Here is a 21,861-nt window from a genome sequence, read left to right as displayed (position 1 = left end):
GACCGCACAGATCCCAGAGAAGGTCACACTTGTCTGAGTTCAAGGGAGAACCCGGCGGGTCCCTGGGAGGCAGGAAGGCAGAGCTCCTCCTACAGAATCATCCTAGGGTCCCCCTCTCCCCTCCCACTTTCCAGCTACCCAAACCTGGTACCCCCATACCCACCCCCTTGGCAATCCCCTCCTCTCCCACGTGGGCAGATGTGGTCCAAGGCCACGGTCGGGCTGGAGGCCTGGGTTCTCTGTTAGCACTAGGGCCCCAGAAGACTCTGCTTTTGGAAGGGTGTGAGCTGTGACCTCTGGGGGCCTGGAGGTCGAGGGGGTTATGTGAGAAGCGATCAAATTGTCTTGGAGAGGGAAAGGGGGAAGAGAATCCTGCCCTCCACCCCCAGCAAGAACTGGCCACTGGGACTGGCTGCCCCCAGCCGGGGTGGGGAACAAATGGATCCCTCCCAGCACACACGGACCCAGAGTTCAGGAGGGCAGCTTAGAAAGGACAAGGAGACCACGTGAGGCAGTCAGTCCTTCATTTCTCTCTTCTGCGACATCGGCATCAATAAGGGTCCCAGGCAGCTCCCACCAAGCAGGAGCAGCACGCTGGGCACCCTCCCTCTGCAGGGCCCTCCTCAAGGAACCAAACCCCAGTGAGACCACCCTCCGAGTCCCAGCCGTGACCGTCACACACACACACCGCAGTCCTAGGGTCAGGCCGCCCACGATAGCACCCAGGGCAGTGGGGCACTCGGGGTTGAGGGTCATCAAGCCGTTCACGCCTTCCTAACACATGAGTGGCCATTAAGTGCTGGGCACTGGCCTCACACTGGGGACATGCTCGCCCCTCCCCAGCTGCAGCTTCTAGCTCCCATCTGGGTATCTCTCAGTCTGTTGAGACTCACCGCCCCCCCCCCCGCCCCCCCCAAGGGATGGACCCTGGACGGCCACAGCTGACCAGCCCAGATCTGGGCCATCTCACCCAGGGCCTCCAACAGCTCCCTCATGCAATGCTTGAGAGCTGGGGTCACCTCCAAGGAAGGACACGTCCAGGCTCCACAGTGCGGGATGTGATATTTCTGCCTTCGGCCCTTCCCCGGGCTTTTCCCTTTCCCCTTTTGGGAGGCTCCTGGGATCTGTAGTCAGGTCTCGGAGCCTTGAGGAAGGCACCTTTGGAGAGGGTCTCAGCCCCTGCAGTTCTAAGCGCCATCATTCCTGGTTACTCGCCCACACGCACCAGGCAAGCCTCCTCCCACCCCGCCCACGGGCCTGCGTGGGTCCAGCCGCACTAGAGCGCGTCTCCCCTGGCGCTGATGGTGGGCGCCAGAGCCCCCAGGTGAACGCGCTGGTGCTTGAGGAGGTGCTGCTTCTGGCTGAAGCCGCGGCCGCAGGAGGCGCACAAGTAGGGCCGCTCGCCCGTGTGGTTGCGCCGGTGGCGCGTCAGGTTGGGCTTCTGGCTGAAGCGACGGCCGCACTCGGGGCAGGGGTAGGGCCGCTCGCCAGTGTGGATGCGCTGGTGGATGGTGAGCGCCGACCACCACGAGAAGCTCTTGCCGCACTCGTTGCAGATGAACTGGCGCGGCTCGCCCGGCGCCCCGGGCCGCGCCCGGCCCCACGGCAGGTCCCCGGGTCCCCGGGCGGGCGAGGGGCCCCGGGGCGGCGGTGACAGGCCAGGTACGGCCTGGGCGGGTGGCGGGACGGCAGCCGCCGCGGAGCGCGCGCGCGGGTGGGCTCGCAGTGCGGCGCGGCCGGGGCGGGGCGCGGCCCGGGCGCCAGGCTGGTGCGTGCGCTGGTGCTTCAGCAGGTGCTGCTTCTGGCGGAAGCGGCGGCCGCAGTGCGCGCAGGGGTGCGGCCGCTCGCCCGTGTGGTTGCGCAGGTGGCGGGTCAGGTTGGGCTTCTGGCTGAAGCGGCGGCCGCACTCGGGGCAGGGGTAGGGCCGCTCGCCCGTGTGGATGCGCTGGTGGATGTTCAGCGACGACCACCACGTGAAGCTCTTGCCGCACTCGTTGCAGATGAACTGGCGCGGCTCGCCGGGGGCGGCGGGCCGGGCCCCGGGAGGGCGCCACCAGCCCTGGCCGAGCCCCAGCCAGGCCCACTCGGGGCGGCCCCGCTGGGGCCCCGGCCGCGGGCGCCGGCTCCGGGGTGCCGCGGCGTTCCGCCGCAGTGCCGGCAGCCCGGCGCGGGCACCCTGGCGGTCCCGCGCGTGCGCACGCTGGTGGATGCGGAGGCCCACCTGGTGGCGGAAGCAGCGAGCGCACTCAGGGCACGGGTGGGTGGCGGGCCGGGAGTGGGTCTTCTGGTGCTTGAGCAGGTGCTGCTTCTGGCTGAAGCGCCGGGCGCACTCGGGGCAGCAGAAAGGCCGCTCGCCCGTGTGGTGCCTTTGGTGGCGCGCCAGGTTGGGCTTCTGGCTGAAGCTCTTGCCACACTTGCCGCACGGGTACGGCTTCTCGCCCGTGTGCGTGCGCTGGTGGATCTTCAGCGACGACCACCAGCTGAACCTCTTACCGCAGTCCGGGCACACAAAGTGACCCTCGCCGGCAGGAAGAGCCGGGCTCCGGGGGCCGGGAGCCGCCCCCGGAGCCTGGCCTGCCGGCCCCACGTCCTGCTCAGGGGGAGGGGCCCATCTTGGACCCCCTGTCTCGTCCGGGCGCCCCCAGGCTCGAGGCTTCCTCGCCGCCGTCTGGCATGGCGCGGGCACCCGACGGCGCCGGAAAATGTTCTCCTTATCCTTCTGCGAAAGCTCGGCCTGCGTCTGCAGCAGCCACTCGGGCGTCTCCTGCTTGATCTTCATCACCAGCCCATCTGCTGCCAGGGGAAAGGGAGAGAGGTCAGGGAGAGTCGTTCGGTGGGTGCTGTGCCCCTAGGGTGGAGGCAAAGGGCGGGTGGGGGGCAGGGAGTATCAGGGGGGCAGGGCGGGGCAGAAAACGGGGCAGAAAAGGATGCAGACGGAATATAGTAAAGGGAGAAGAGGCAATGGGGCAAAGGAGAGAGCAGGGAGGGTGGGAAGGACAATACAGTCAGAGGAGTGTGCAGGAGGGCAGAGAAAAAAGAAACGGTGAGTGTTGCAGATGCCAAGCACGTTGCTGCCCGCCTCCTCTACCCTGAGGGCCAGGAGACGCAAAGAAGATAAAGAAGCCAATCCAGGGGAGTCTTCCGACCCCGGGAGCAAGCGGAACGTGGCCAAGTTTCAAAACATCTTGTTTTCATCCTAAGAGGATGGACGTGCTGGGCGCTTGCTGGGTGAGTGCATGCCCAGTCCCCCAGAGGTTGGGCAACCAAGCCCGGCATCACTGCCAGGCAGCTCCCAGGCAGCAGCTGTGGTGCATGATCACCTCACCTGCTTGGCAGCTTCTCCTTTCTTCAACAAAACCAAGAACAAGAAAGCCAGCCAGAAAGCTCTCAGCACCCAGAACAGTTCAAGTGTTGCCTCATCCTTGTACTAAAGGAAGCCTACACACCCGCGGCACAGTCTGTCACTAATCTGCCCCTTAGAGCAGACTCAGGTCTGCTGGGAACTTTGCTTCCAGGCTCCTGGACATAAGCCATGATGGAAAAGGTCTGCTACAGACACTACATATACAGGCTATCTGAATTCCATTTATACAGAGGTCAAAAGCTGGCAACTAAAGGATGAGTTAGAGTTAAGAGTAATGCCCCTGACAGAGGGTGCTGTGGTTGGAAGGGGGCCCGGGGCACTTCTGGGGTGGATATATTCTCCTTATGGATCTGGGTGCTGGTTACATAGGCATGCTCACTTTGAGAATTTATAGAGCCCAAGACCTGTGCACTTTTCTGTGTGTTATATGTCAATAAAAAAATTTATGGCCTATAAAAATAGATGAAGCAGGGACTGCCCCGGCAGTCCAGTAGTTAGGACTCCATGCTTCCACAGCAGCAGATGTGGGTTTGATCCCCAGTCAGGGAACTAAGACTCCACATGCTGTGCAGCCAAAAAAAAACCCAAAAAAGTTGAAAAAAAAACAACTGTGAACAAAGGAGAGAAACCCTAAACAACAGGTGCCCATGTTAAAAAGACAATGACGTAAACCCAAAGGAAGTAAGAGGAAAGAATTAACACAGATGAAAGCAGAGATTACAGGATAAAGGGAACATAAAGATATAAAAAGGATTCTGATAAATCCCAAAAACCTATGTATAGACATATCAATTTGAAAAACCTATGTAAAACGGATGATTTGGTGAGAAAATAAATTAACAGAACTGACTCGAGGAGGTAGAAACCGTGTCTGCATAAACATAGAAGAGACTGAAAAGAAAGCTAAAGTGAACCTCAAAAATGGGCAACAGGTCACTTAACTGTACAAACAAGCTCTACTAAAACTTCAAGGGAAGCACTATTCCCAGCTTACACAGACCATGACCATGACTAGGCAGGCAGGGGGGTGGGGGGCTGGGGGTGTGGGGGGGGATGTGCTGGAAGCTTACATGATACATGACCCAAAACAAGGCAAGCGTTGGGTAGGCAGGAAATTACAGGTTTATCATTCTTTGAGAGTAGAGGTAAAAAAACAAACAAGCAAAAATACTGGCAAAGCCAGTTTGGCAATGTTAAGAGAACAACCATTTCATGACTTTGCTGGATCTTCCCCAGGAAAACAAAGATGACTCAACACAGTTCATGACACTGACTTTTTAAATATTAAACACCTTATACCATTTCAATAGAGGTGAGAAAGGTGCATAATAAAATTCAACATCATTTCTGGAGGAAAAGAAGGAGGAGAGGAAGTTAGGAGGAGGAAGGGAGGGAGGGAAAAAGAAAAAAGAAAGGAAGAAGGCTCTTAGCAAACTAAGAACATAAGGAAATTTCCTGAAATAAACAAAGGAGCTGCACTAGAAACTGTAGCAAATGTAATAACCGAAGGCAAAAGATTAGAAGCCTATTCCAGTGAGGACAAGGAGAAAAAAGAAAGATACATATAAATATTGGAGATTAAGAGAAAACTGTCATTTGCTGATTATCATTAACCTATAACTATCATTTACATGAGAATCCACTGAAGTTTGTATTAGAAATAAAAAGTTTCAGCAAAACTACCAGCTTAAAAAACATTAAAATTATAACTTTTTAAAATTGCAATAAAATAACTGTAAGTATACCTAATTTATAAACAAAACATAAAGAAAACTATTACTTTATTGAATGAATAAAAATGTAAATAAAAGAACAGGTACATCATATTTCTAGATAAGAAGCTTTTCACTCCAAACCAATGTTCAAATTCAGTATAATCTTAATTAAGTAAATTATAAAATTTACTGTGTAGTAAATCACCCACAAATTCTAAAAATGATCAAGGAAGAATTTGGCTCATGCAACATTAAAAGCTACAATACTATCACTGCACACCTGTTAGAATGGCTAAAATCCAAAACCCCAACAATACCAAATGCTAACAAGGATGTGAAGCAACAGGAACTCTCATTCACTGCTAGCAGGAATGCAAAATGGTACAGCCACTTTGGAAGACAGTGTTGTCAGCTTCTTACAAAACTAAATATATCCTTACAACACAATCCAGCAAATCATTCTCCTGTATATTTACCCAAAGGAGTTGAAAACTTAGGTCCACACAAAAAAACCTGCCAACAGATGTTTATAGCAGCTTTATTTGTAACAGTCAAAACCTGGAAGCATCTAAGAGATGTCCTTCAGTGGGGGGATGGATAAACAGTGGTATGCCGTACAATGGGGTATTATTCAGCAATAGAAAGAAATGAGCTCTCAAGCCATGGAAAGACATGGAGGAAATGTAAATGCATATTACTAAGTGAAAGAAACCAATCTGAAAAGGTACACGTATGACTCCAACTATATGACATTCTGGAAAGGCAAAACTATGAAGACAGTAAAAAGAGAGATCAGTGGTTGCCAGGGGTTGAAGGATCTGGGGGAAGGAATGAAGGAGGCAGAGCACAGAGGATTTTTAGGGCAGTGAACCTGCTCCATATGATACTATAGTGGTGGGTATAGGACGTTAAGCATTTATCCACAGAATGCACAACATAAAGAGTGAACCCTAATGCAAACTATGGACTTTATGTAATAAAAATGTATTAACAAAGGTTCATCAGTTGTAGCAAATGCACCACTCAATGCAAAATGTTGATAATGGGAGAAAATGGGGACTTCCCTAGCAGTCCAGGGGTTAGGACTTTACCTTCCAATGCAAGGGGTGCAAGTTCAGTTCCTGGGGAGCTATGATCCCATATGCCTCATGGCCAAAACACCAAAACATAAAACAGAAGCAATACTGTAACAAATTCAATAAAGACTCGAAAGATGGTCCACATTAAAAAAAAAAAAGAATCTTAAAAAAAAATTTTTTTTTTAATAGGAGAAACTGGAGAGAGGGGGCATAGGGCACTCCCTGAACTTTCTGCATTTTCTCCTATAAACATGACACTGCTCTAAAAAATGAAGTCCATTTTTAAAAAGTCTTGACAGATGCAGTTGTTATTGATATGGCTGCTCCATAGTGAGCCAGGTAAAGTGAGGCTGTGAGTGAGGGTCTCACCCACCCAAAAAATTAAAAAAAACCAACTAAAAACAATTATAAATGTTGAATACACATAACCAACAGATAAATCAAGAGAACAGAAACATTTGATAAGTGATACACGGTAGCAATATACACAGTAGCATTCCAAGTCAACAGTGAAAGGCTGGCCTATCCATCAGTTTAGGACAAACTAATTATTTGGGGAAAATATTCAAGTTACGTTTCCAGTTCATACAGTTTATAAAAATCAGTTCCAGATGGATTTAAGTGCTGGTTTAAAAGAAGCAAATACACATCGTAGAAGAATTAGGAGAATTTGTTTAGAATCCAGAGGTAATTGAAAACCTTCTTAAATAGGATGCAAAACATAAAAAATAAATTTAAAACACTTGTATGACAAAAGTCCCACACATGAGTAAAGTAGAAATGATCATTTGGGGCGGCCTTTCCCAACAGAGCTTTCCACAAGAGTGAAAATGCTTTGTTGCATCCAAGCTGCCCAATACATGTGGCCTCTAGCCACACATGGTTCCAGAGCACTGGAAATGCAGCGAGTACAGCCGAGGCCCTGAACTTCTTTTCTTTCATTTAAATTAACTTACATTTAAATAACCACATGTGGCTATTGGCCACCTACTGGATAGCACATGTCTGCTGCTGCTGCTAAATCGTTTCAGTCGTGTCCGACTCTGTGCGACCCCATAGACAGCAGCCCACCAGGCTCCCCCGTCCCTGGGATTCTCCAGGCAAGAACACTGGAGTGGGTTGCCATTTCCTCCTCCAATGCATGAAAGTGAAAGGTGAAACTGAAGTCGCTCAGTCGTGTCCAACTCTTTGCAACCCCTTGGACTGCAGCCTACCAGGCTCCTCCGTCCATGGGATTTTCAAGGCAAGAGTACTGGAGTGGGGTGCCATTGCCTTCTCCCAGCACATGTCTAGGAGAACACATATGCAGATATATAGTAGACCAAGGATTAATATTAATAGACCAAGGGGGTTTCCCTGATAACTCGGTGAAGAATCCACCTGCAATGCAAGAGACCCCATTTGATTCCTGGCTTGGGAAGAGCCCCTGGAGAAGGGATAGGTTACCCACTCTAGTATTCTGGCCTGGAGAATTCCATAGACTGTATAGTCCATGGGGTCGCAAAGTGTTGGGCACAACTGAATGACTTTCACTTATATAAAGGACCCCTATAGATGGATGAAAAGAGGCTCACCATCACTAGTAATTAGCAAAGTGCCAAATAACTGTGTAGCATCTCTTTACCCATCACACCAGCAAATATTGAAGAAATTGATAATATCCTGACTTCATGATACACATGGAAACTACACAGGAGGATAAGTACAACACGGATATGCTGGAGGCATAAATGAATTCAGACTCTTTGAGGATAACTTGACAGTGCTTATTAAAATTATAAATGTGTTCTATCTTTCTGTCATGTTGAACAAAAAGCTGAGCACTGAAGAATTGATGCTTTTGAACTGTGGTGTTGGAGAAGACTCTTGAGAGCCCTTGGACTGCAAGGAGATCAAACCAGTCCATCCTAAAGAAAATCAACCCTGAATTTTCATTGGAAGGACTGATGCCGAAGCTCCAATACTTTGGCCACCTGATGCCAAGAGCTGACTCATTGGAAAAGACCCTGATGCTGGGAAAGAGTGAAGGCAGGAGGAGAAGGGGATGACAGAGGATGAGATGGTTGGATGGCATCACTGACTAAATAGACGTGAGTGTGAGCAAACTCCAGGGGATGGTGAAGGACAGGGAAGCTGGTGTGCTGCAGCCCATGGGGTTGCAAAGAGTCAGACGCGACTGAGTGATACACTGACTGAGCAAGTGAAGAACAACAATCCTTCACCTCTTCCACCCAGTAATTTCACAATAGGTACTGATCCTAATAAATACATGCAAGTCCAAAGAGGAATGTCCAAGTATATTCACTGAAGCGCTGTTTGTAATAAGTGAAAAGGAGGATAACAACCAAATTACCTGTCAACAATAATCTAATACAATGTTCACTCCCTTCATAATGTGGAGAACTGTATAGAGACTGAAAAGAGCTATAAATGCTAATATGAAAAGATTTCAAAAGATTTTAAGAGAAAACAAACAACAACAACACCAAAAAAAAAAAAAGCACATTGAAAATCAGTATCAGAAGTCTGCTCCAATTTATGGAAAATAAAGCCATGCTTCTCTGTGTATATTCACATGCTCAATCCAGGCCAGTTCACACCAAACCCAAGATGGTGGTCACCTGGCGGGTGATATGGACCATAGCAGGACTAGATGGACAGGCAAGGGGGACTTGCACCTTGTACGTGCTATTTGAGTATTGTCATAAAAATTCAAACATTATAGTTTGTAAATCTTAACTATCTTAGGAAATAAAGAGAAAACCTTCCCTCTGATCCAGTGGCCTTTAGTTCTGAGACCAAAGAGCTCTGCTCCACTCCACAGCCTCACTGGCCCCATGAGAGCATAGAAACCAATGTGGTGACCCGGGGCGGGGGGTGGGGGGGTTGGGGGAGGCAAGTGGGGGTTCCCTTACAGAAAGCACCCATAAGGGGCCAACTTTCCTCCTGGCAAAACAATGCCATGGGTCCTCCCCAGGTGCTGGTTGTGAGAAATCATTTTATCAGGAGTAGTAATTTGAAAATGAAAGCAGTGATTTAAATTGTATACTGGCAGCAATCAAAAATGCATGTGTAATGAGTTTCATCGATTATAAAAACATTCCCTTAGATGCACTGACTTGTTGGCCAGTGGACGTCTTTGACAGGCCCAGCTGTCCAGATGGTGGTCGGGTAGTGAATCCCAAATACAGTCAGGTCAGAGGGGCACTGCTGTGCCCAAGTGACGAGGCGCCCATGAATGCCCCCACGCGTGCCTGCTCAGTCGCTAAGTCGTGTCCAGCTCTTTGCAACCCCAAGGACTGTAGCCTGTCAGGCTCCTCTGTTCATGGGATTTCCCAGGCAAGAATACTGGAGTGGGTTGCCACTTCCTTCTCCAGGAGATCAAACCCCCATCTCCTGTTTGGCTGGCAGATTCTTTACCACCGCACCGCCAGGGAAGCCCACGAATGCCCCCAGAACCCCACAAAAACCACTGCCTTTCCCTGATTAAACCTGGCCTGACATCCAATCATGTTTGACTGATGCCTCGGAAGGCTCACCCTCCCAGCCAGATGTATAGTGGAGCCTGAAAGCCCAGAGGATACCTCCATCCACTGCTCCAGGGCCCAGCTGGGTATACGTGGCTGAATTGTGTGGGGAGGCCAGGAAGCACGGGATGGCGGGTGTGGACCCGTGACTTCGACCATCCCGGGCACCTTCCTCTAGGGATCAGACACTGACACAGAGGGAAACAGGCCTCCGCCTGCCGGTTCCCAGGGTACTGCTCCTCAGTCAGCATAAAGAAGCATCATTTTTAAAATGTCTCCATGGTTCAGAAGAAACAGAAAGGAACGGAGGGCTGTTGCTTCGTGGGTACAGGTTCTGACGTTACGGGACACTTCGGGAAATGAATGGTGATGATGCTGTGCCTTTACGTGAATGTGCTTCGTGTCACTGAACTGTACCCTTCAAGGTGGGTAAAGGGGTAGATTTCATGTTACCTATGTTTTACCACAAATGTATTAAAAATACATTCAAATACAAATAAAAAAGTAAAGGGTACTTAAAAGAGGTAAAGTCTCAATTATGTTGAAACCTTCAGCTGTCCAGAAGAGTCATTCCTTCAGCCTGGCCAGCAGGCACGGGAGCCTGGAAGGCTGCGGCCGAGGGGTCCCCAGGCCCCGGGGTTTTTCCGCCTCTTCCTGGTGGTGGAGCTGCCATATGGACAGAGAAAGCCTGGTGGAGCCCACTGCTCGTGTCTGAATTAGGATCCCCCTTATGAGTTTATGTGGGCAAAAGGGTCCTGCAGGGACAGTTGGGGACTTTGGGGAAGGTCATGGACACACTGCTATATTTAAAATGGACGACCAACTAAGACCTGCTGAGCAGCACATGGAACTCTGCTCCATGTTATGTGCCAGCCTGCATGCGAGGGAGGTTTGACATGTATCTGTATGGCTGAGTCCCTTCACTGTACCTGAACCTATCACAACATTGTTAATTGGCTATACCCCAATGCAGAATGTTTTTGGTGTTAAAAAAATTAAAATTTGCACACACACACCCTCCCCCCGAGTGCTCTCAGCATTCACAGTGACAGCCTGGGAAGTGGGTTTTCCTGGAACTGCCATAATGTCAGCATAACACACACACACACACACACATACACACACACACACACACACACACACACACACACACACACACCCCCGAGTGCTCTCAGCATTCACAGTGACAGCCTGGGAAGTGGGTGGCTCTGCTCACTGCCCGGTGTCAGGACTCAGTCTCAGAACAGCGGCGTGTCATGGAGCATACTGGCCCCTGTGAGCCGGTGTTTTGTTTCTTTCTTATTCTGTTGCCTGATTTTTGTCTCACCTTAGGTCCACCGTAGTGACTGTCCTGGGGGCGGGGGCTGCTCTGGGGCCTTCGGGGCAACTCCCCTGGAGGGAACAGGAGATAAGGAAACCTGGTCACTGTGCCCACGAGGGGCAGAGCGCCCAGGTCCCGTCCCCTCTCCTGGGCTCAGAGCTCCCATCGGCCCAGCCGCACCCTCTGCAGGGCCTGCTGCAGAGGCTGGGAGAGAGGGTCTAGGGCCCGGGACTGCTTCATCCTGGAAGCAGGAAGCGGGCAGCTGGGGAGGGGTCTCCAGAGGGCACTTCCCACTCTCAGTGGCGCCCGCCCCCTGCCCGGGAGACACCAGGACTAACTGCTGTGTTTCCCCACCACCTCTGAGTGCATCAGCTGAGACAGACCCAGAAAGCTTTCATGGACGGAACTGGAAACGCGCTCCTGACAGACAGACAGCAGGGCTTGATTGTTCTAACCACGTGTCCTCTCCAGAGCACTGGTGTGTGTGTGTGTGTGTGTGTGTGTGTGTGTCTGTGTGTGTGTGTGTGGTGTGGTGTGGTGTGTGTGTCTGCGCCCCAGCCTGGCAAGCAGGGGCTGGGCTTGCCCAGCTCTTAGCCCCCAATTCTGTGTTTGCTCCATCCTTTCACGTGACCCTGGTGTCCTGGTCCTACACTGTGGGTCTACTGGCCACCAGCAAGCCCCGCTCAGCTGCAGAAGGACGGGGCTGGGGAGGAGGCTGCGGAGGGCTCACACCTGCCCACCTGCTCTTACCTGTGCCGCCAACCAGGCCATTCTCCATCCCCAGAGGCCCGTCTGCATCAGCCCAGCTCCCTGCCTGGCCGCCTGTGGGTGGGATGGAAGCAGAAGAGGGTTGGCCTGAGACAAATGGACCTCACACAGAGCAGTCCCCCTTTTTTTTTAAATTTTGGCCACATCACACAGCATATGGGATCTTAATTCCCCAACCAGGGATGCAACCCGTGCCCCCTGCAGTGGAAGCGTGGAGTCTTAGCCACTGGACCAGCAGGGAAGTCCTCAGTCCCTCTCTTTGACGTCTCTCTACCTATGGCTTCTGTTGAAACACGCAGGAATTTTCAGAGCACATAGATATACCTGCTCAGCAAGTAAAATGTGTACAATTCCCACTTTCTAAAGAAAACCTGAGCCCCCCGACATGCACCCACTCACGGAGGTGGCCAGACGGCAGAGCTGGTCAGGGTCCTGGGGCTTCTGACCCCCAGGCCAGAGCCTGATGCCCACACTCTCAACACCTGCGGGGTGAGGCGTGCAGGAGGCCACACATGAGAACCAGGAAACTCAAATAAGTCTAGAGATGCCCCCTCGTGGGCGCAAGGACACCCTGGCGGGGGGGTGGTCAGAACTGTCCCTCCAAAATCACCAGCCCTCTGTCCTTCAAAGCTCCTGTCCATGTCCCAGTGAAAAACCCTCCCAGGGCCTCCCTGCCATCCCCCGCTCCCAGCCCCGGGGTGGGGGACCATCCCAGAGGCCTGGTCCCTCACCCACCACTCCGGGCTCACGGTGAGCATTAAGCTTGGGTCTTTGGAGCATCTCCCAACTGGCTCATCTGGTGCCTGGAACACGATCAGGACGGGGTCCTGCTGCTCTGTCGCCTCTGCCTGGGGTGCCGCCCCCTTCCCAGGTCCCTGTGTGGCCACTGCCCCTTCCAGGCCCAAAGGTCACCTGCTCTGAGTGGTCTTCCCTGGAGACCCTGTGTACAATCACAACACTGGCTCCACCTCCCATTCCTCCCCGACACTTCCGCCATCCGACAGGGGCTGGCACCAAACAGTGGTGTGTGGCACCAACAGGCGGCCAGCTGTGGGCACTCAGAGGTGCGGCAGCTGCCCCGTGGTGCTGTGGGCAGGCCCTCCTGAGGACATGGATCTCATTTCCTGCGCCAGTACCCCTCTTGGCCCCCCTGCACTCCCAATGGGCCCCAGCCTCTGCCCCACACACCAGGGCCTGGCCACCACTCAGGCACAGGGGCCCCAGACCCCTCTTGCTCTGCACCTCAGGCCCCGGATAGCCTCCCCGCTTCTCTCTCCCAAGTCCTCTCCCCTCCCAGCACCTACTCCAGGGCAGGGACCCAGGCTGGGAATCTGAGCAGGGGGCCAGGGGTGTCAGGGAAACACAAATCTGATAGAAAAGTCTCTCTCCCTACTGAGAAAAGGGAAAGAGACTCCCTCCCCTTTCTTCCATTTTCTTTAGAAAAAACTTTTAACTGGAAGCCCTCTCTCTGTCCCTTCGAGGTATATGTAAATCTTTTGAAAAGTTCATGAAGTGTCTTGCCAGGACCCTTTCTCAAGGACCTGGGAGCCATCTTTTTGAAGCGCAAACATCAAGGGAACAGCAGCCAGTGTCCCCTACCGTGGGAGGTGGGAGCCTAACTCAGCAGCTCCAAGCTGCAAGCCTCCTCCCATCGTCACCGAGATCCAGGAAGTGTGTGCTTCCTTTGCATGAAGGCAGTTAGCTCTCCCGGGTGGCCGCCAATTCCAGGTGAATGTAGGGCAAACTCTGTGTGATGAATGGTGTTATCAGGTCCCTTCACCCAGAACCGGTTACACTTTCCCTCAAGAACCTGTATGTAGTGGGGTCGCATCTGCTGGGCTATGACATTTCTGTCTTTGCCGTCTCAGCACATCACCCATAACGTGCATCTTGCTGGCTTAATGCTTATCCACTAACAAAACTGTTTTCTTTCCCTTCTATCTTGGTGCAGACCTTTCCAGGGTAGGAAGGAGATTTTGTTTTTAACTCCATTTTCCCTGACACGGGTCTGTTACGTACTCCAGCTGTGGGTTCTCAGAGATGCTGAAACCTGCCTGGGGTGCAGAAGAAAGAGGGCCGCAAAGGAGGGCAAGAGAAAGACCCCCTCAGGGCCCCTGATGGATGCTGGTGCGCCTGCCTTAGCACCACCTCTTCCCTCCAGGTTACTCTACATCCCACACTGTGGGGCAGCCTCTCACCAACTGGAGAGTCAACGTCTGCCCAAGGAGATTCAGAAGGCTGGTGACGGGGAGGTCACCTGAACACAGGGAATCTCAGATGGAGGATGGAGGCTCGGGCCACAATTCAGGACAAGGACAGCGGGTGGGTCTTGGCTTCATTTATGAAACTCCTACACAACACAACTGAGGTCTTTACAGCCAAATCAAATATGTCCTGGTTGATCCGTTCTGTCTTAGGAGATATCCAGGAACTCAAAATCATCTCAGATGGCAGAAGGGCTTCGATTCTTGGTGACCAGTCTACGGAGTGTCACCAAACTGCTCATGGTCCAACAAAGACCAGAAGTGGAAATGGAAGGAAGGGACCCTCATGGGCCGAGGTGAAGAAGGGACAAAGGAGAGGGCAGGGCACAGGAGGACAGGCACAGGGGACAGGCGCAGGGCCAGGGGCTGTGTCTTGGGGGACCGCCTCCACCTGCGTGCTCAGGGGGGATGTGGCTGGAACCCAGGCCAACAGGAGTCCTGCAGGCAAACCCTTGAGACGGCCAGACCTCGGAAGGGCCCAGTGTGTAGCGGTGTTCTTCCAGGACGGCCAGGCCACGGCACACCCTGCCCGGCCACATGGCACTGCCCGCCCCTTCTCAACCACGAGACACATCGCTCAGCTGGCTGGAGGGAGACAAGCCCAGGGACCTGGCGAGCAGAACACCCCGGCCGTGGGGAGGCTGGTCCCCATCCACCAGCGCCCCGACTCTGGCCTCCGATGACCTCTCCCCTCCCTGCCTGGCAGCTCCCACGGAGGCCGGGACACCCACCAGGGCCAGGTCTCAGTACAGGGCCCTGTCACCTCCCCCTTCCCAGTCCCGGCTCTGGGTCAGGCCCCTGTGGGGATGAGAGCCCCGGGATGGGAAGGCCTCTTGGGCAGCTGCCATGACAACCGCCAGGCCACACGAATCGGGACCGTGGTCCACAGCAGGGGCTGCAATCTGGGAGGGGAGGGGAGGAAACAGAGGAGCTTTGGGCTCAGTGGGAATTTGAGGAGGGGGAGGTGCACAGCGGCCAGGGGGTGGACAAAGCCCATGGGCCAGAAGGGTCAAAGCAGGGATACATCCAGGCTACCCCGCCACATCCTCCTGATCTCAGGGCCCTGGATCTTTCCCACCAGGCCAGGACAGCTCTCTTCAGACTCAGGTCCCAGGTGGGGAAGAAGCAGATGGCACCTCGTGTGGCCTTTGTCACCAGTGGAACAGGATTGGCCACGTGCCCTCCACCGGGAACTGAGGCTTCTGGGGTGGCATTGCCCACACTCCGGCCAAAGCCCAGCTCCCAGGCTGGCTCCCCCCAGGGCCACACCCAGGTCCTCGTCCTTGGCCACTGCTCGCTTCTGCTCAGAGCCCCTCCCCATGGGAAACGGTGGACAGGGGGCGGTCTTCTCAAGGTACCCTCCCCATCAAGCTGACTGCCCCCCTGCCCTCATACCAGCAGTCAAGACCGCCAGGGAGAAGCGCAGGCCAGCATTTAGCTGGGGATGGGCCAGCCAGCCTCCACCCTGACAGTGCACTCTCAGAGTCCTCCGGGGACACACAGACCCTGTCTGTCCTTACCTCACTCACTGAGGTGGGCGTGGGGGCTTCCCTGGACACCTCAGTACTGAGCTGGCTCTGGGAAGAAGAGGGGCTGGCCAGCCAAGACTCAGTAGGGACCGGGAGACGGACTGTGTACCAAGCACTCAGCAAGCATCATCCGCTTCATTCTAAAGATACACGGCTCCGCTCCAAGACGTTAAGCGATTTGCTCAAGAACTGAACGAGCTGGGATGGGCCAGGTGGGTGGCTGCCCACCCCAGCCAGAGCGCCTTCTCCTGGACCACGCTGCCTCTAAGAGAAGGTGAGGGATACACCAAACCTGAAGCTGCCAGGACCTCATTTTCAGGCGTTTGCCCTCTGTACTCACATGTGGTTATTTAAGTGTCTATACGTTAAGTTAAAAACTCAGTTTCTCAATCATGCTGGCCACGTTTCAAGTGCTCAACGCCCACATGTGGCTAGAGCTACCATAACGTCCAATGGAAGAGAAGATTTCCAAGTTCACAAAGTTCTGCTCGAGATATAAAGCTCCGGGGAGTGGGGGTGGGGGTGGTCCCCACCTGCCTGGGCCCAAGAAGGAGAAGGTGCTCGGTTTATACTGAATGAATGCATGAAATTGGGAGGACTGATGAGGGGGGTCCTCTGGCCCCAGGGCTTCATCACAAATGACAGACACCTCAGGACGAGCTAATGATGTCCTCTGCCTGGGAAACGGAGTTCAGTTCATCCCAGTGGACGTTTCATTTAAAGGTTACAGTCACAGGTGGTTGCCAAGGGGGAGGGTATCGGGGGAGGGATGGATTGGGAGTTTGGGATTAGTAGAGGCAGACTATTATATAGAGGATGAACAAAAAACAGGGTCCTCCTATAGAGCACAGGAAACTATATCCAATAACCTGTGATAAACCACAGTGGGAAACAGTAAAAGAAATAATGTATATATATGCATGCTGCATGCATATATATATATATATATATATAGTTCATTATATATATATATGTATCACTGAATCACTTTGCTGTCCAAGAGAAATTACATCATCGTGAGTCAACTATACTTCAACTAACAAGATACTGATACAATACAATCATAGGCATAAGAACCCTCAGTGCACACAAAGACATCCAGACACAATCCTATCTCACATCCAACATGGCTGAGCACACACGAGTTTAAAGATGCAGAAATGCAGAGATACTCACACATACAAGAACACTTGCAAAACTGCACATGCAAAGTACAGAGAAGCTGAAATATGAAGAAACCCATGGACACCCCTACAGATCCACAGAGATACAAGTGAGCCACCGTGAACCACGTGAGCACAAGTCACTATCCTTTCACTGTTGGAGAAAACAGCAACATGACTCCCTGCTGACACAGGGCTACGACCAGCCCTCCAGGTCCACTGCTCCAAGGAACGGAACTCGGGGGGGCCCCGAGGCCACAGGGAGCCGGGAAGCGATGGCGGGGATAGGGAAGAGTCATCTGCTGGGTCACTTGTGGGGTGAGCTGAGGGCAGGGGCGGCGTGAGTCAGCGTGGAGAGAAGCTGGAAGGGCTCAGAAAGCTCTAGAAAGAAGATGAGGCTGTGCCCAGCAGGCCAGGGCAGCCCGAGACCCAAGGCCAGGCTGGAGGGGTCAGGCCAGGAGGCGACAGCAGGCTGCTGCCCGCTCCTGTGGGAAGCTGAGCCTCCAAATCCGCCCCTTGCAGTCCACTCCCAGCGCTGCCCCCTACTCAGGCCCACACACACCCGCACCCAGAATCAGGGGCCCTGAGTTCGAGCCCCACTGCCCTGGGCAAACGACTGCTCCTCTCCGCCTGGGTTCCCAGTGGTGAAGGTGACGGAAAACGCCTGCCATGGGGGTTTGCTGCCAACAGCAGGTGTGGAAACACTCGGCTTCCTAAAAGCCTATAAATCGTCTCTTCTCTTCCATCACCAGGGCCTGAGAACAACCCACACCTGAAGGTTCTGAGCCCTCTCCACAGATACCCTCATTGCCAGCTCACTCTAAACTGGCCTCTTCACGCAGCTTCAGAGTCTCCAGAGGCCCCCGAAGCCCACATGGGAACTCCACACTCTGCTCAGCAACGGGAGCTGGCCTCCCAGGGGAGCAGAGCGCAGACAGCTCTCAGGGCCAAGGCTGCTTGAGGAGCCAGGCTCCACAGGGCAGCTCCAGGTACCACCTCTCCCAGGAGATGGAAGCTGAGCCAGGAGGATGGTCTCCTCCGGGCTGAGTGGGGCAGGGCCTGAGTGCCAGGCAGGGGGCTGGACTAAAGAGCCTTGGACGCTCTGCCGGCCCAGCTCAGGCGAGCCCGGGGGCCTCACACCCCAACTCTACTGGGAGGAAAGGGGCTCATCCAGCCTCTGTCTCCCAGGAGACAGCCCCCAGGCCCTTTTCCAAAGCCGATCCCAGGCAGGCCACACATGCAGGAGGCCTGGTCTCTGGCTGGCCCCTGGATAATCAGCACCCTTTCTGAACTCCCATCCCTGGATCCACCAGACCTCGTACCTCCCTCTCCTCCAGAGTTTATGACCGAAGAGGACACACAGATCGATCCCCAAAAAGTGGCTTTTAAATGATATCAAAAAGGCAGGGTAACTGCCGTTCCCACTTTCTAGGGCCCCGTGCTGAGGACAGACAGGCAGACCTGGTGAGCATCACCTCCACCCCCACCTGCAGGCCCACCTCCAACCCACGTGCCAGCATCAGGCACGCCCAGCATCTTTCTACAAGTCCCACAGCACCTCCCAAGCCCCTCCAGGGCCCCCACCCCATCTTCCTGTCTCATTGCCTTCCCTGCTCCTCCCTCCTTCCTGGGGTCTATTCACCACTGGATCAGGTGTCCCCCTGCATGCCTACTGTTAGGGTCTCTAGGTGCCCCCTCTTCCCCTCCTCCTACACCAGCATCTTCAGGCCTCGGGTTCCCAAACACCGTGGTCCTCAGTCCCAGGAGAGGGGACAGAGGCGGGCAGCAAGGGGGTGGGGCAGGCCAGCATCCCACAGAGAGACCGGGCGGTAGGAAGGAGGAGGAGCCCTGGACCGGGAGGCCTGAGACCTGGGGACCCGGCTTACTTCTGGTTAGCCAGATGGCCCTGGACCAGCCAGTCTCCTTCCCTGGGCCCCAGTGTGTCCATCTGCAAACGGAAATCACACTTGGTCCTCTGGGTAGAATTGTTACCCCAAGCAGTGCGGGCAAACGTTGCGAAAGGACTCGGGGAAAGGTTCATGAGGTGCAAGAGGAGTTCTTTTTAGGTCGCTCAATGGCTGTCACCCCCTCCCTGCTCCTCAACTGGACCTCAGAACGGTACCTCACGGCTGCCCTGACAGGAATAGCCCAATTTAGGGACTTCAGCCTCAACATTCCCTGGGAATCAGGTCCACGGCTGGCCAGGGCAGCTGCCCAATCCCATCACGCCCGCCCACCTCCCAGAGGTCCTGGGTTCAACCCCCACACCAGTCCCCAAGGGACCGCCTTCCGGGGACTCCTGCTCCACCCGCCCCGCCCACACCTTTGCTGGGACCGTCCCACGCCCCGCCTCCCTGCCCCAGGCCTGACCCCGCCCATGGCATCCGCATCGCCAGTCTTTGCTCACCCATCTCCCTTCAGAAGACAGAGCAGCACCCATATTCTTCCGCCCCCAGTCCAAGACTCAAGAGCCTGCCAGGGTTTGGAGACCCCAGTTACCTGACCGAAGGCAAGGGATGAAACCAGCTGCTAACAACACTTTGAACAGTTATCACATTTTAATTCATAAACGCTTTTCCATCCCTCGCTATCTTCACAGGAGCTTGGCAAGGATAAGGAGTGTTTCCCCCTTTTTGGATGAGTTAGAGCTCAGGTCTTCTGCACAGCTTGCCTGCTACTTCCCTGCAGGCCACCCCCATCCTAGGAAACCTGAGATTCCACAGCTTACCCCTCACCAAGGGGGTAAGCTTGCACCAAGGGGTGCACGGACCAGCTCTACACTTTGCCCTGGGCATCCCTCGCCCCTCCAGGGGGGACTCTCCAGACCTCTCAAAACTCTCATCATCTTTCACTACTGCAGAGTGCAGCCCTCACAGTCCACAGGCCACTAAATCGTATTAGTGCTATTTTAATACCTCCAACATCTGCCACGGCTACAAGCTTCAGCTCACCTGGAAGCAGCACCCATATTACCGCTCACCTTGCTCTCCAATCCATCTGCCACCCAGACTCGGAGCAATTTTCCTAAAATTACAATTTAAACATGATATTCCTTTGCTTAAAAACTTCAGCGGGTCCCCAGTACTTTCAGGTTCTTCTACAAATTTCGTGGCAAGACCATTTAAAATCTGGCCTCTGAGCACCTCTCACTGCACCACCAACCTATCCCATTGTCCCCAAATGCAGCTCCCTGACCTTGCTGTGTCTGCAACACCTGTGATCAGTCTTGGAATACCCTTGCCCAACTCTTCTCTGCCCAGACCAAACCAGGGATTACTTTCACCAGGAAGCCCGTATGGATTCACCAGGCTCAGAGTGAGGACCTTCTCCATTTAACCTATGCACCCACTCAACCCAGTACCATCCACATGGTGTAAAATATAATTTGCCTCAACAGCATGACTGTAAACATCTTAACACAGGGAGCCTTTCTCTCCCCAACAGCCAGCACAAGGTCCAGAATGCTGTAAACCATTAATAAAAATGTTAATAAAGGAATATTTAAATAAAAGAAACAAGTTAGAAGCACTGAACCAGGGAACCTTAGAGCTGAAAGGAGACTAATACCCTCTAACCTCTTCATTTTACAGATGAACCCTGGGACCCAAAATGGACACCTAACAGTGGAGTCTGGCCATCACCTTGCCTCGGGGCTTTGGCCACACCCCATCCCAGGTCGGGAGGACCAAGCACGCACCAGGCTCCGTCCTCCAACATCTGCCACGGCTACAAGCTCCCAAAGGGCTGGAGCAACCGCATCTCCATATATTCCACCTTCAGGAGGGAAGAAACCCCCAGCGCCGACCCCCACCCCCACTAAGATCTTGGCTTCCTGTGCCCGTCTTCCTGGAATGGAGGTTTCGGGGAGACCCCTACACACACACACACACCCACACACCCCTTCGACTGATTTCCGTGGTGCTTCCCTCTCATTGTTCTCGTCCCCAAGCTCAGGCCCATTCATTTAATCATTTATTAAGCACCTACTATGTGTCACTCTGCGGCGAGGACTGGGGTTCCCGCCCCTGCAGGAACTCGGTCTCTGGGGGAGGCTGGCATCACTCCCAAACCTCGGGACCGGCTCTGGCAGAGCGCGCCCAGAGGCGGGCAGGGGAGGCCGAGGGGCAGTCCTCCCCACCCCAAGCTCACCTCCCCGCCTCTCCAGATCTCACGTCCCCGCTTCCAGCTCAGCCCCGGCCTGCAGCCCCTCCCCACGCACGACCCGAGCCCCTTTTTCCCGGGGAGCTGTGCGAGGGTGGGGAAAGTTCGGGACTGAGAGCGCGAGGGGCGGGGGGCTCGGGGGACCCCGGAGGCCGCCCCCAGCCCGAGGCTGGGTGGAAACGGCGCGGGAGGAGCCGGGCGCTGGCCCGCGACACTGCGCGTCCCTCCGCACGCCCCTCCCCGCCCGGATTCAGAGGGACTCGGAGGGAGGAGACGGGAATAAATACCTTTGACTTTGTGGCTAAGGTTAACGGGAACTGCCACCCCGGGGCGACTTGGGCACTGCGTTCCGGGCCCCGCCAGTCCCGGGGCGGGCGGGGCGGGCCCGCGCCCCTCATTGGCTGGCGGGCCCGGCCGTCCCCGGGGCCGCCCCGCCGTCTAATTGGCTGAGCCTCTCAGATGACCAGTTTAGCCCTATCGGAGAAGCCCGCGGGGCGGTCCCTTTGTTCTCCAGAGCCAATGGCTGGGGCGGGCCGGCTGACCCCGCCTCCAGTGAAACCAGCACCGGCCCAGCCTGACTTTGAAGCGCTTGCCGCGAGGCGGGCGCAGGGCTCTGGTCTCCCAGTGGGGAAGGGGGGATGGGGGCGACGCCGGGTGACTGGTGACCTGACGGTGCCGCAGCACCCGCTCCTCCCATCCGCCGAGCTCTCCCCTCCCGGTACTTGCCCCGCAGACGCGCTCTCTGAAACCGATCCAGTCGCTGGGCCACTCTCGGTCCGACGCCAGCTGCGCGCCGCACCGCACTAGGTGCCGGGATCTGGAGGAAATAAAAAAGACACACGGAGCCCGCTCCGACGCTCACACTCGAGTGTACATGTATCATGGTGGTGGCACTTTGCACGACAGCACACCAGGTGTTAGAGACGTTCGCGTCTCGTGTGACCAGAGAGATATCGCCCTCCGCACACGC

At 54.4% G+C, this 21,861-nt stretch overlaps 1 protein-coding gene across 14 annotated transcripts; it reads right to left on the bottom strand.

Moving 5' to 3' along the window:
• Positions 1-507: 507 nt before the first annotated feature.
• Positions 508-21,861, bottom strand: ZNF775 (zinc finger protein 775). 14 transcript variants are annotated; one of them, XM_043871844.1, is made up of 5 exons: positions 21,179-21,266; positions 11,757-11,828; positions 11,013-11,077; positions 10,234-10,351; positions 508-2,793 (listed from the first exon to the last, which is right to left on the bottom strand). In XM_043871844.1, exon 5 carries the CDS (start codon positions 2,777-2,779, stop codon positions 1,277-1,279), a length of 1,503 nt encoding a protein of 500 aa, XP_043727779.1. In that variant the 5' UTR covers positions 2,780-2,793; positions 10,234-10,351; positions 11,013-11,077; positions 11,757-11,828; positions 21,179-21,266; the 3' UTR covers positions 508-1,276. The 14 variants fall into 14 exon arrangements, with proteins under 14 accessions (XP_043727779.1, XP_043727773.1, XP_043727774.1 ...); XM_043871838.1 differs by lacking the exon at positions 10,234-10,351; XM_043871839.1 differs by lacking the exon at positions 10,234-10,351 and having other exon boundaries at positions 508-2,790.

The sequence above is a fragment of the Cervus elaphus genome, chromosome 18, assembly GCF_910594005.1.
Source record: "Cervus elaphus chromosome 18, mCerEla1.1, whole genome shotgun sequence".
Classification (NCBI taxonomy): domain Eukaryota; kingdom Metazoa; phylum Chordata; class Mammalia; order Artiodactyla; family Cervidae; genus Cervus; species Cervus elaphus.
This window is presented reverse-complemented; position numbering and strand designations above follow the sequence as displayed.